Raw genomic sequence first — 14,760 nt, forward strand, 5'->3', positions numbered from 1 at the left:
ATATGAAGATTAAGATGGAAAGTACAAGTTATTATCAATGATTTCCACGTAAAGTTGCTACAGCGATAGATAATCCTGCAACTGCTAAACCACCAGCTAATAAGGTCCATTTTATCCACTGAAAAAAAAAAAACACAACAAAATGATAAGTACTTTTGATTTATTACTTCTGCACTTTTATTTCCAACTGTCGAGGATATTAACAATCCAGCAATCAGTTTGTTCCTTTTTGGCCCTCTTTGGTCTTCATAGCTGGATATTGAGCCATTCATTGGCATCATGTGTTGACAACAATACTGTCACACTGAATTCTTGAGGAAACCAATTGACAACATTATTATGTAACTTGAGATATGTGCCCAATGAATGTCATCTCACTCAGAATTAGACCAGAAAGACAGGATAGTAAATGTGTAACTTGCTGTCGCTGCTGTTGTACAAAGTAAAATAAAATAATAATATAATCACCGAAGATCCTGATTTTTTATTTGTAGTCTTAGTATTTTTAGTTCCTAACATCCGTCTATACATTTCTTTCTCAGATTCTGTTTCAGATTTTAATTTTTTAGATAACCGGGATAATTCTTGATGAATAATCTGAAAATATTAAAACAGACTTATTTAAAAGTAAAATGCAGTTCTCTCCTTTTTTTTAATATCAGTTCTATCAATATTAAATTCATACAACAAAACTCTAAAAGTTGTAAAAATAAGTTTATATATTCATTCAGTGGCAGCCACTGGAACATCTTTTGAAAAATCAAGACTTTTTCTGGACAAGTTATAAGCAAATACATTTTACATTATGAAACAATACCAATGTCTATGAAAAACTGCATGGCCTAGCAATGTATATAGAATTTGAGTTCAATGGAAGACCAAATTAACTCGCAGTAATTTTGAAGCTGTCTATCTATTCACTTTTATAATTTATCTTCAATGGTCAAGTCTTCTTACCTTTGATTCAGGTTCTAACTGTAAAGCTTTCTTAAAATACTGAATTCCTTCATTTGTATTACCTTTAGCTGAATGTGCCTATATCAAATAAAACATATTGTGTAAAACAGAATTTAAATTTTGTCTTGCAAATGCCTTTATAGTCTACACATAAAGATATTGACAAATTGAAAATTCTATTTGATCCATCAAAAAGAAATTATTGGCAACCCATCAAATCAATTGCTATGTCACATTATATCAAATTCACTATGTAACACATGCACATTTATGCAATAAGTTTTGTTGTAATCGTTCCCTATCATGTAAATCAGCTATTAGACCATCTTCACAATGTCAAGCTATTATAAACTCCATCTTATACCTTGACCGCAATTGCCACTTTTCTTGTATTACGGAATGCATTGATTTGATTTTGATTGTACGTTAGAAAATACAGCCAACCCGAGCACTAGACAGAAAGACTGTAAACATTATTGCTGATAATAAAAGGATATGTATGAATAGAATCTTACTTTTCCTATTCTGAACAAGGCTTTAACATTACTTGGTTGTGATAATAATACTATTTCTGTTGATCTGATAGCTGCCTCATAGGCACCAACCTACAAAAAAACAACAATAACTCTTCAATTCAAATTGTTAAACAATCCACACCATTACCTGCAGACAACCCCATTTTGGGGAAATTGACCAATAAAAACAGTTCATAGGAAGTCATATTGGATGACTTCGATTGAAGCTTGGGTTTGACTCTTAGAGTTGAGACTAACTAGTATGACACAGAAGTTTGGGTCTGACCAACACTATTTGGAGAGAGAAAAACATGGTTGTCCCAATCCTGTAAGTGCATGGTGCAGATTTGTTTTAAAGTGCTGCCATACTGCCTTGACTTGACCTGTGTATTGAAGAAAATATATCTTTTCTCCATTAACTCTAGCTTGACCACAGAGGTTCAATTGAAGTCACCCTTGGTATTGGGTTATAGAAAACTAATTAGTCTGAAATGGCCCAAAGATTAGAGGTAATTAGATGAATAGGAATTAGGTCGGCATGTTGGACATATTCAGCAGGTCAAACAATACAACAACTTTGACATACCTTTAATTGACAAGCAGCTAAATTATTACAACATTTTAATTTACAATCAGTTATTTCTTGCTGATTAATTGAGATCTCATTAAGTGTTGCTGAGGGGTAATCTAATATTTTTATTGCTCTAAAAACAAATAGCAAAATCATTTTTCATCTATAAGCTTAACTCTATAAATATTAAAGGTACATTTCAAAAAGATAAACTTTAAGTTTTCATAAATTCTGCGTTACAAATGGAAAAAATCGCACAAAAATTTTCTGCTTATTTTTATGACATGGAAATGTGCTTCACTATAATATTGACAGTTTGATCATTTTTTCAATGAGTCATAATTATGCACAATAATTTACTTACTGTGTATATGAATTTATTGCACCAGTAAAATCTTGTCTTGAAAATAGAAAATTTCCTCTTTCTCTCTTCTTTTCTCTGTATACAAAGATATAGATACAATTCATTTTTATCTTGAAACTATTTTGAAAGCTCAAGATTGTAGAAGATATATACCGAAAAGTTCTTTGTTTAGCTCAAATTGAGTTTTATCAGCAGAAAATTTATCACCTTTCAGGAACGTGTACTATGATCTACCATTTACTAAGAGCAAAATATAACTATGCATATGTTCTGTTGACTAAATAAAAGTGCAAGAGATGACCTGATTAAAAATCATTTAGTGGAAATTTGATAGACTTACCCCATTTCGAGCTTGACTTCTTGAGATATTTTATCTAATTCTGGTTTCTTTTCATATTTTAATAATTCTAGAGTATATGTTATATCAGAATTTAGAGGAATATCAGGCTCTCTAAAAATAAAAGGTATAAAAATATTATATGAGCTATAATGTTCAATACCTTTCTAAAGGTGATATTTCAACATTGTAGCATGTGTTTTTCTCATTATTTTTCCTGTTAAGACAAATTTTATTTGGAAATGTCTTTTTATCAGCTGTAACTATAAAACAAGCCAGTTCCCAGCATCATTTGACCTACCATTTACCATAAAATAAGGATTTGAATCAGGTCAAGCTAATATACAATTTCATATATATGGCATGTAATGAGCATTCAGCTCAGTCATTACACTTACCTGCCCCTTTCACCATAGGCAAATTTTGAAGCTGCAAACAATTCACAGGTTTCACCAATTTCCATTAAAGAAACACCCAAGTCCAAGGCTAGTGAAAAAAAAAAACTATTTGTATCGCTCTGTAAATACTGACATTTTGCTAAACATTCTGCCCTAGTCCCACTTTGATGGTTTTTTTTGGTTGTCGAAACAAATGTCTATCTAGCATTTACAAAGGCTCTACAGTTTATTTCTTTTTCAAACGTGGTACTTGTAATTAGAAACAAAACAACCATCACCTTGTATGACATCCCCTTCTCCAAGAGGGAATGTAAAAGCAGTGTATTTATCTACTGCAGTACCATCAGATAGATGTCCTTCAATATCAAGTGTCACGATATCACCTCTATCAGGTCTGCTTTCTCTTCCATTTCCTTGGACTAACACCTGAAATACATATAGCACTTGAGTCAATTAAAAATTGATGTAAAATCAATCATTAGTTTTTCAATTAACAACCTATGCGCTGCTTAAATTAAGTCTGGACATAATTTGACAATATCACCCTATATTCTAAATATGAGATCTTGTAATCATACATTTACAGCAGTCATTTAGTATGCATGTGTGGAAGAATTCATTTGAAAGAATAGGGGTGACAGATAGATGACTGGCATGCTTTATTCAGCCTCAACACTGTTTTTCCTATCTGGCCTTATCACAATGTCAGAATGGTGCTTAAAGATGTCTAATTTTGTCCAATAGGGAAAACTAAATATGATACCAACAGGTGTAGAGAATCAAATCAAATACCTTTTCATACTTCTCATTACCTTTTTAGTTAGCAATCCATTTCCTAGAATATCAATAAAATTTTCATCAGACTTTTCCTCGACTGTACCTTCTGTGGATTTATCTGACTGTTTAGTGCTACCCCGAATATTAACATTATTCTGAACATCATCAATATTCTTAATGTCAGAATTGTTTTTAACATCACCCTTATTTTCAACATCTTTCTGGTCATCAAGTCCTTGTGTCATGTCTTTATGTGTATGTCCATTTACTTTGTCCATTACAATTTGTTCTCCAGTTTTCACTTGATCTGAATCTAAACTGATTTTATCACATTCCTCAGCAGACAGTTGAACCACATTATCTTTTTTCAAAACTTCTGTCATTTTAAACTATAATAAAAAAAAAAAAAAAGGTTTATTATCTTTCATAATCTTGATATGATATTTGCCCAATTCAACTGCAAGGCATTTGGAAATCAGAATGAAAGCAGCAAAGCAGCACCATTTTCTCCAGGATAACATATAATATGAAGTAATATGTGAAATGTGTGACAAGAGCAATGATTTAATTCGTATGTTATAAGGAATTCCATGAATTCACTGAAGAGAAAGTTGAGAGAATTTCCAGTTTCCACCTACTATAACTTAAGACTAAGTATAACCAAATGTCCAAGTGCTGATGACTCAAGTGAAGGTCAAAGAATATCCATAATATTCATTGATTGGTTTTGAGAGCAGCGCTACAACAATAAAGACAAAAGAGGTTTTAAATCTTGAAAAGTTTCTTGTTTGGCACAATAATGGTACATTTATCTTCAAGGCAGTAGACCATCAATATCATCTGCCTTTTGCTTTTTCAAAAAGTTTTTGTATAGTATCTCCGACTATCTGATTTAGAGTAAGACAGTAGATTGTAGAACCTTGATCGTTGATGTCTAGTTTATGTTCAAAACACATACGTGGACGTGAACGTAGACAAAATCCTTTGCTTTTGCTTTAAGGCAGAGACACTGTCAGACTTATCTGAAGAGTAAATGAAAGAATACAGATAGCAGGCCTAGTGAGTTTCAGTTTCCTGACACGAGCCGTATCGGCCTTCACCTTGCTACCGAAAGTAAGTCGCTCCCCCTCAGAATCAATGGATGTCGTAAATGTGCTCTTCTAGACAAGGTTGATTTTAAAGTTTATTTATCTAACATTCCATTCTTTTGCTTCACTTTAGGATAGGGTTTTACTTCTAAATTTACATTCTACCATAGAACTGTAATAGATAATAGTTCTATGATTCTACTCACGAACATTGTCCGAATGGCGAATACCACAGGGGCCTACTGTTTGTTTGTAAAAAAAATTAGATGGAATCCTAAGTTAGTTCGGCTTATTTGTAGCCATACAGGCTTTGTTATTTAATCATACAAAGATACAGCAAACAAATTTGGTGGCTTTACACAAATTAATACTACTCTCTGGCCACATTGAGTTGCTTCTCAAGTGCATACCAATTGTCTTAGAATGCCTTTTTTGGGTCCATGAATATACAAGTCTTGCAAATTTAACACTTCTCTCCAAGAAATTTCATGTGAAAATGACACATATTTTGAACTGAAAATCTCCCTCTTTAAAATTATAGTTTCAAATAATTTTGTTTTCAATAGTTGGCATTTTCATCAAACCAAATACAATCTAAGACTCTCAGCAATATTTGGAGATTAATACTTCAATTCATACAAAAATGATAGACAAAGTGTGATTTAGAACTTAATGTGGCCAGATGTGTGCATTTAAACCTGTATTCTACCCCTAGATAGGCCTATGTATATTTATTTAATATTTTGCAGGGGAAATGGACAATTCTTGGAGTCCATTTGTGAAGAAGAAATATAACCCTCTTCAAGTTGGTAGTATTGATGGAACAGACACAGCTGATATTCATGATAATGGCATAGTTAGAGCGCTTGATGCAAAGTATAAATCAAACAAAAAAGTCATTGGAAATCCAGAATCTACCTTATTCATAGCAAGACTAAGTAAAAAAACAGATGAAGATACTATAATGAAAGCATTTAAAAAATATGGACCTATAAAACATTGTCGATTAATAAGGGATATAGTCACAGGATTTTCAAAGTGTTATGCTTTTTTAGAATTTGACAATGAAGATACTGCCTTGACTGCTTTTAATAGTACATCATATAATCTTATCTTAGACGGACATGAAGTGCTAGTAGATAGAGAGTGTGAAAGAGTTTTAGAGGGCTGGGTGCCAAGACGTTTAGGTGGTGGTTTTGGAGGAAAAAAGGAATCGGGACAACTCAGATTTGGCTGCAAGGACCGTCCATTCCGTAAACCTTATTCTTTGGAAAGAAAAGAAAAGGAATTTCGAGGAAGAACTGAAAATAGTTATTCTAGAAATAAAGAACAAAGTTATAATAGAAGATATGATAAATAAATAAATACAGTAATGTGTTTTGTTATATTATTTCTAATTACTAAATGCCTTTTAAATAGTACCAGTTATATAAGTTGCATATTAAGATAGCTTGCCAGGCAAGGTAACATACGCCCACTACCAGCTGTCAGAAATGATAACAAAATCCTTAGTGGCTTAATAATGAATTTTCAAGTAATCTTAAAATCAAGGCAAAAACCAGAAACAGTTCATCAAATTATCATCAAATTCAAACAATGCCTCATCACTGTACACACAAGGGCAATAACTCTGAAACTGTTCATCCAATTATTACCAATTTCTAACTTAACCGAGATCTCATCAATATATATACATGCATACCAAGTATAATCACAACTGAAGTCTCTATTATGCCTACAAGGCAATATACTAAGTCAAAGGATATAATTCTGAAACCCTTCATCCGAGACCTCATCTATAAATACATGCATACCAAGTTTCATCAAGATCAGATAAAAACTGTAGCCTCTATCGCCCATACAAGAAAAGTGAACGGATGGACCGACGGACAGGGGCGACGGCAATCTATGTCCACATTTCCATGTGAGCGTATAAAAATGACGACTTGTAATTTTAAAGGGATTGCAAAGCAGTTTTCTGAACTTTTTATGTGTACCAGGAACACTGATAACATCAATTTGCATCATTCCAATTTTCATTCCAACTTCTGTGACGTCATAAAACGCGTTAGTTTTAGTGGAATTGTAAGAACCACAGACTTCGGAATGAAATTTGAAATGGTGCAAATTGATGCTATCAATGTCCCCAATACACATAAAAAGTTTAGAAACCCTCTTTACAATCCCTTTAAGATACTCTGTGTTATATAGAAAAGACATAGTGAGTAAAAAATTCCCAGTTTGAGATATTTTTAAGGAATTATGATATGAGGTTTTAATACATTTTTAGTACTATTTTGACTATTTGAAGACTCTTTACAGATTTTCTAGACTTAAATCAACCCCCTAACAAATGTAATGCCCCTTTCTAAATCCAGCTGAAAATTTCTGGCAATTTTACAGGTTTTAACAATCGTACATTTTAAATGTCTGTATGATCATCAGTAACTATTATACTATTTCTTGTCAATTTATAAGCTAATGAAACAAATCAATAATATTGTATAGAATTGGTTGTAGACTATCAAAAACATTTTTATTTTTTATTTTGTTTCTCATCATAGCATGTCAATTGAACAAAATGGGTGTGGCATATAAATCTTTACATGGTTTGAAAAGCAATTTAATATATCTTATAATATTTAATCATAAATCTTCATATAAATAAGTAACAAATAAATTACAATATCACAATAATTGTTATCTATGCAGATCTTAACTTACTTTGGATTGAGAACTGAAACATTAGAACCTGATCAATATCAAATTTACAGAGATATAATTGTTTCATTATCTGTTTTCAAGTTAATAAAGCTTACAAGTAAACATATTTTTTAAAGTGAAAATCTGATATCTATTTCTCCTACAAATATATATTATTAACGTGAAGTTGGTGTTTAAGAGTACCATCATCAACTTCTAAGGGGTTAATAAATTGTCTCATGCAGTTATTACAATGGCATCATTATATCAATATAGCTGCACATTGGCCTGGAAGTAAACACAGTTAAAATTGCCAACACCTTTATTTTAGCTATTTCAGATGTTATACTTTGGCTAACTATATCTCTTTTAGGGACAGGTTCACCATCCCTTTGACCATTCATACTTTAGTCTCAGAAACGGGAATCTATTTGCTAATGCTCAGTTCACACCAACGGCGCTTTGATGGCTCTTTAAAGCGGCGTACAAAGCGGTACCAAAGCGTAACAAAGCTCGACTAAAGCGCCAGGGTCGTAAAAGATCTTTGGAAAGCTTTGAGCAAAGCTGGATATTCGACAAGAGCGCCAACTGTTTAAGAATTTTGGGCGCTCTGTCACAAATTGATTAAAGCGCCGAGAACGTATCAAAGCTTAAAGCGTAACAAAGTTCAGCAAAGCTTGACTCAAAGCGTAGGAAAGCTTAACAGATCTTTATTCAAAGCGGGGACTCCAGTTTTCACGGTTTGTCACCACTTGATCAAAAGTGGCATGAAATCGGCGATCTCGAAATTTTCCAATGCGTAACAGAGCTGAACAATGCACAACAGAGCTTAATAATCGTATCAGAGCATGATTTAAAGCGTCGTAACCGCATCAAAGCTTAATAAAGCTAATCAAAGCGTGATTTAAAGCGTAACAAGGCCTGATCAAATCGGGAAATAATTCGTCCTCAAAGCATAACCAATTCGTATCAGAGCTTATCAGAGCGTAACATTACTTAGGAGACAGTGATAATTTTGGAAAAGTAAACAAAAAATGATGGCGCTTTGCTCGCCGATTTAAAGCATGGCATTGGCCGTTGGTGTGAACTAGGCATAAGCTAATCAGTAGTAGTGTTCACAGCTCACTGTCCATATTTGATGTGTGTCCAATATAGAAATATAAAGTGAAATAGTTAGAAGTATTTTGAAAGGAATTATGTGATTTTTATACATTTCTATTACTTCTGAAGACTATTTACATATATTCAAGACTGCAAAAACTGTCTCTTTAAGATATGCCTAACATGATGAACATGGTAATATCCCATTAAGTGCAATCAATTACATATATGAATGTATGTCCTTATTTATCCTGTTAACACAAATATAATAAGTTAGTTTTGCATTCAGAAAACCAAAAGATGAAAACAGTCTATATCAATATCTATTTGATATCTTAGTCTTCAAGAATGACAAAATGAAAGCAGGTAAGGTCTTACCATCCAATCAATAATATAATATCAATTGTGTTTTATATTCGAACACACTCGCCTATATAATGTAATGTAATAAACATGATTCAATCAATAACCTATCTGTGTATATCCCTTATCATTCATAGTTAAACTACTGCAAACAATACATAATAAATAAAAAGTTTCTCTAGACAACAAGCTGTACATGCAAATTTTACTATGCAATGGAAATGAGTGTTCAAAGGCCTTCAAAATGATCATGTTTCAAGTACAGGTCTTTCTAAAACTAAAAGTAATTATCATAATAAATAGGCATAATTCAGGGTTTTAAAAAGATGCAGAAGCTAAAATACAAAATTATTGCATAAGTCGTGGAATGACAGTGAATGAAACAATGGGACTAGTCAACTCTAATTCTATCCCTTTAGCATGACAATCAGCAGCTGCATCATGATGACCTAATTCTTCTAAAACAATTCCTAACGATAACCAAGATTGATGAGATGTAGGATCAGCATTCACTGCCTCACGCAAAGCTTTTTCAGCCAATTTATTTTCATTTAGGTTATGAAGAACCATTCCAAGATGATGCAGACTTTTTGTATGGCCAGGATTTATTGCCACTGAATTTTCAAAACATATTTTAGCCTCTAAATATCTTTGCTTATGTTCAAGAACACGACCTTTCATAAAATAGACCTGATGAGATAGAGGAAATAACCCAGTTGTTTCATTGACACAATTGTCAGCTTCAGATGTTTTATCTAAACTTATGAATAATTCAGCAAGATGAAGCCATATTTGAGCTTGCAGCATCCAAGATTGTTGAGAACCTGATCTGGGATGAAATGTGCTATTAAGAGAAGAAGCAACCTCAGATAAAGCCCTCTCCATTCTGGATGCTGCAATTGATTCAGCACGAATAGATCCTGATCCTCTTTCACTAAATTCATTAATAGTCAACTGAGCAAGACTTCTTTTGTCAAAAGTATTTCTATCCATAGCTGGTGCTTTTGTGTCAGAACCATCGTCACTGTCAATTTCATGTATATCTTTCCATAATTTTAACATCAATTTACAAGTGGTTAATGCCTCTTCTGGACCTATAACAATTTCTTCTAGTTTTGACTTTGTAAGCAATAAACTAAGATTATCTGGATATTCTTCTAAAGCAGCATGAATTAATACTAAAGCTTCATCATACTGCTTTTGTGATGTTAGAAGCAGTGCTAAAAGATGCAAGGAATGTATGTGATCATTTCGATATTTCAGAGCAAGTTTTACAAAGTTGAAAGCTTCAGGTATTTGACGAAGAATTGCTAGTTGAAGAGCCAAGTGAAACAAAGCTAAATAATCATATGGATCTAAACTATGAGATTTTCTGAATGCTGATAATGCTTGTATGTGAAGCTTTTCTCTTTCTGATCTTAGTTTTGTTTCAGATGCTTTCATACTATATCCAATTCCTAATGCAGTATTAGCTCTGGACAACAGATGACTGTTATTACACTTGTCTATCACCTTCACAGACCATTCTATTCCCTCATTATACTGATGAAGATATTCATAACAAAGTCTAGCTGCTTGTAAACAAACAACAGCATTATCTGGTTGAAGTCTGTTACATTCATTTAAAACAAGAATCGCTTGAGCATGTCGGCCTGCACAGATTAATGAATTTGCCATTTGATGCCAAATATGGAACTCTTCAAATGAAAACCGCATTGCTCTCTCAAATGATTCCGCCAACGAAGTAAACTGTGCTCTTTTCACCAATGTGATTGTCAGAAGATCATAAATAGCTGCTGCATTGTTAAATGCATGCAGACGCGTTTCATTCAGTTCTTGTGTCCTGTCAAGTACAGCCTCTCTTGTAGCCACAGCTTCAGCAATTAACAATAATAATAATATCTCTTCATTTTGATCCGAGGGAACAAATAAACTATCACCTTCATAAATTTTTGGACCGACTGCATTATCTTTTGAGGGAGATAAACTGATTGTTATGTATGTGTTTGCACAAACACCTCGTAGCAACACTTCAGCCAATTGACGAGCAAGAGTCAATCTTAAATTTTGTGTTGATCTAACTTCTACAGCCCTAAGTAAGTCTCTAAATCTACCAATTCCTTTTTCCAGCTCCCCATTCTTGATGTATAGTATAGGAGTTTGTTGAATAGCATAATCTATGATACAACCAATAGTTTCATTAGGATGGGCAGGAATCACCATCACACCACTGCTTGATTGGTACTTTTCTTTTTCTTGAAGATATAACAATGCAATGTCACCAGCTTTTTCTAAACAAGAAATAATTTGTTGCTCTCTCTCATTCACTTTAAATTTACTTGTTGAATTCAGGGCAGTTTTTTCCAGACACATACCTTTAATGGCATGAGACTCTGCAAGGAGCAACAGATGTCTATTTGATAAGGATGTAGTTGCAGAGAATTTTTCGTCTTCAAAATTGGACTTTTCTAATGTTGACAATGCAGTTTGGTAAGCACCTTTGCAATAATGTAGTTTTGCCAGAAGAAGTTCAGATTCATATGAAAGTTTTGTAACTGATTTATTTCTAGAAATATCGTACAATTTTTGTTCCGTTTCATTCAGTTCACTTTTTGCTTTGGCAACAGTTCGCTCAGAAGGTTGGTGTTCGGAGAGAAATTCTTCCAATTTACTTTCCGCTAATATAAAATTAACCAAACTTATCATATCTGGGGACTTTTGGCCGAGTTGTTGGGCTAATTCCAGAGCCCTTTTCCAATTTGCTTCAACTCTACATCGCTCAATTTCAGATTCTAACCGAGCCGGTTTTAATTTCGAAGCCATTTTACCGGAAGTACTCCCACAATGATGAAAGGTGTCGTGTAAAAACTGGATTTGGATATACCATGGTAGATCTGTGGTGTTGGAATCTTTTAATTTAAATTTTTAATGCAAGTTTGAAGTTCAAATCACTAGTCCGCCTATATGTTGACAGTTATCCTCTAAGTTAATCAAGGGTAGTCCGAGCAACTTACATGATATTAATACAATATTGTTGGCAAGGGTCAAGAGTTTTACGTCCGACTTAACTGTGTACCTGATAGTGATTGGGCTTATGAAGACGGTCAAAGCCATGCAATGGACAAGTTTGCGCAGACATTGTTCCAAGTCCCAAAAAAAAAATTGGTCCAAGTTTATTATGAAAAGTTATCCGAGTTTGTTAGGAATTTTTCTAGTGTGCATTGGTCCGAGTTGTCCTGATTCCCTGTGCAATGAAGACATTTTGTATGGAGGACATATTGTATGGATAACAGCATTAGCCTACTCTTAAGTCTTTACGTTTTCTACCTGTCCAAGGATTATTAAAGTGCACACCCTGTAGCACACAGGGCCTTGGTTAATTGTCCCATCCGAAAGACTAGAGGAAACCCCTGTTGAAAAATGCCGCAGGTAAGCCACCTGCATAACCAACCTACACCTGGATTGAACCTTGGACTTATTAGTCTAGTCTAGTACAAAAACTACTATATTTTCTCGAGTTTGATGAAATATGAATATTTGTACAATAAGCATAGTGTATCTTACAAATACTTAACATTGTGGCCCTATTCCAAATAACCACAAATCTATTCAAATGTTTTCTATGCAACCTGTTTATTTACACAATGAAGATACAAGAGAAAATAATGTGAGGACATGTAGAAATATTTGTTACTAAAGCATTTATTTTATTTATTACACATGTACATTATTTAATTTAACACTCCATTATAAGGAATGGCTATTACAGGAACAATAAATAGAGTTTCTTATGTAGGAGATATTTGCAACATCTATGTGCATTATTCAGAATTTCTGTCCTGCATCCTTGGTTACTGTAATTCCGAAAAAATCTACCCGATTAAGAGCTTGAATGGAAGGCTTTTTGCAATAATGAAGTCATGATCTGATTATGATTTTCTGGAATTACAGGAACCACATGATAGGCAGATTTGATACTGGAAATCAGAATTGTACAACAAAATCTATAAGCATCTCAGTTACGCATACAAATGCTAGAAAACTGTTTTGAATATCTATGAAGATAATGCAAGTCAGAACATTTAATGATTGCAGAGCCCATAAAAAAGTTTCATGATATTTTTGTGTTTTTTTCAACTCTTGGAAGGCATGTCAAATATGATTCAAAAATGACAGATAGGATTTTAACTAAGTTAAGAAAACAGATTACAGATTTTTATATGATTCATCTCCAAATATCAAAAGGTTTCAGTAATGGCTTATCTTGTTTTTTTGACTATATTACAGATACAGTTTTTTTCTGGTGGAATTTCTTAGATATCATAGGTTTTGTGACATCTCATAGAAAATGAATCTGGTACTAAACAGAAAAAGGTACATTACAATACATAATCACATTATTTTGTAGTCTATATACAAAAAGATAAGTACATAAATAAGTAAATAGATTATACTATTAGAAACTACTATGAAATATCAGGCTGTAGGTTTATATTAGGCTTAGGGTGCGGGCACACGAACAGCCTTGGTTTCAGTTTTTGTCACCCACTCGAGTCATGTCAAGAATTTCACTAACCGCCTGCAGGCACAAAAGAAGACTAAAAATCTCCAATCGATCGTTATCCACTATGTCGATAATTGAAAGGAAATGAATCTAATAGGATGATGATGCTCTGTCTTTCAGACGATAAAACAATCTGCGGCAAATATCAAGCAGGTTTGATATTATAAAATCCTGCCAACCATGTGATAATCTTATTGCGGAAGCGTTGGCAAACGTGATATTTTACTAATTCAAATCGGTGACAAAAATCAACAAAGACTATACTAGTGCCCGCACCATTAGTCTTCAAAAGTCTGCTCTTATATTATTCATTAAGGAAAGATAAAAATTCATACAATGTAATTGAAATACAACTGAGCAATATAAAAAAAAATGACATCAAAATGTTGTGAAGAATTAATGAATTTTAACCAGATGAGGTGGTTCTTACACAAATATATGATGAGCTTACTATCAAACTACATTAAAAAAAAGGTTTTCCTAAATGTTGAAGATATTGGTAAAATTGGACTTATTAAGTCAAGGAAGAGATTCAAAATGGCTGTGAACTATGTATGTCCTGTGTTTTATGTCCATGTAGAACCATACATAGTTTCATATGGTAACTGATTAACTGTCTATAAGAATTTTGTATAATAATTGATTTCTATTCAGATCTGAATACATGTTTTCACAAAGCCCAAAGAAAAATGCGAAAAATGCAGTTAGTCCTTATATTCCTGATTAATATTGAAAGTTACATTTAAATTCGAGTGTTCCTTTTATGTTGTTTTGAAAAGTATTTGAAGAGTAAAATAATAAAAGTAATCATCACTGAACAACTTACAACAAAACACATGCTATTTATATGAAAGTGTGATATATAAAACAAAATGGCCATTATATAACTTAAGAAATAAGTTGGAAAGAAATAAAAATATCTCACAATATAATATCTCACAATATAATGTACAATATCGTAACAAAATAGATCATATTATACAAATATATATATCATTGTTCTAATAATTGAAGTTGAGACA

At 32.9% G+C, this 14,760-nt stretch overlaps 3 protein-coding genes across 3 annotated transcripts; 1 reads left to right on the forward strand and 2 right to left on the reverse strand.

Annotated features, from left to right (window-relative positions):
• Positions 1–384: 384 nt before the first annotated feature.
• Positions 385–4,164, reverse strand: LOTGIDRAFT_127555 (hypothetical protein; the record flags this gene model as incomplete). The annotated part of the gene is made up of 9 exons (XM_009063536.1): positions 385–597; positions 958–1,035; positions 1,473–1,562; positions 2,059–2,176; positions 2,408–2,482; positions 2,748–2,858; positions 3,143–3,230; positions 3,421–3,568; positions 3,955–4,164. The coding sequence occupies 9 exons, from the start codon at positions 4,162–4,164 to the stop codon at positions 385–387; spliced, it is 1,131 nt and encodes a 376-aa protein (XP_009061784.1).
• A 1,597-nt stretch (positions 4,165–5,761) lies between these two features.
• LOTGIDRAFT_179268 (hypothetical protein) lies at positions 5,762–6,367 on the forward strand (the record flags this gene model as incomplete). The annotated part of the gene is made up of 1 exon (XM_009063537.1): positions 5,762–6,367. One exon carries the CDS (start codon positions 5,762–5,764, stop codon positions 6,365–6,367), a length of 606 nt encoding a protein of 201 aa, XP_009061785.1.
• A 3,155-nt stretch (positions 6,368–9,522) lies between these two features.
• On the reverse strand, positions 9,523–11,997 carry LOTGIDRAFT_127587 (hypothetical protein; the record flags this gene model as incomplete). The annotated part of the gene is made up of 1 exon (XM_009063538.1): positions 9,523–11,997. The coding sequence occupies one exon, from the start codon at positions 11,995–11,997 to the stop codon at positions 9,523–9,525; it is 2,475 nt and encodes an 824-aa protein (XP_009061786.1).
• Positions 11,998–14,760: the final 2,763 nt, after the last annotated feature.

The sequence above is a fragment of the Lottia gigantea genome (genome assembly GCF_000327385.1).
Source record: "Lottia gigantea unplaced genomic scaffold LOTGIsca_58, whole genome shotgun sequence".
In the NCBI taxonomy this organism is placed as follows: domain Eukaryota; kingdom Metazoa; phylum Mollusca; class Gastropoda; family Lottiidae; genus Lottia; species Lottia gigantea.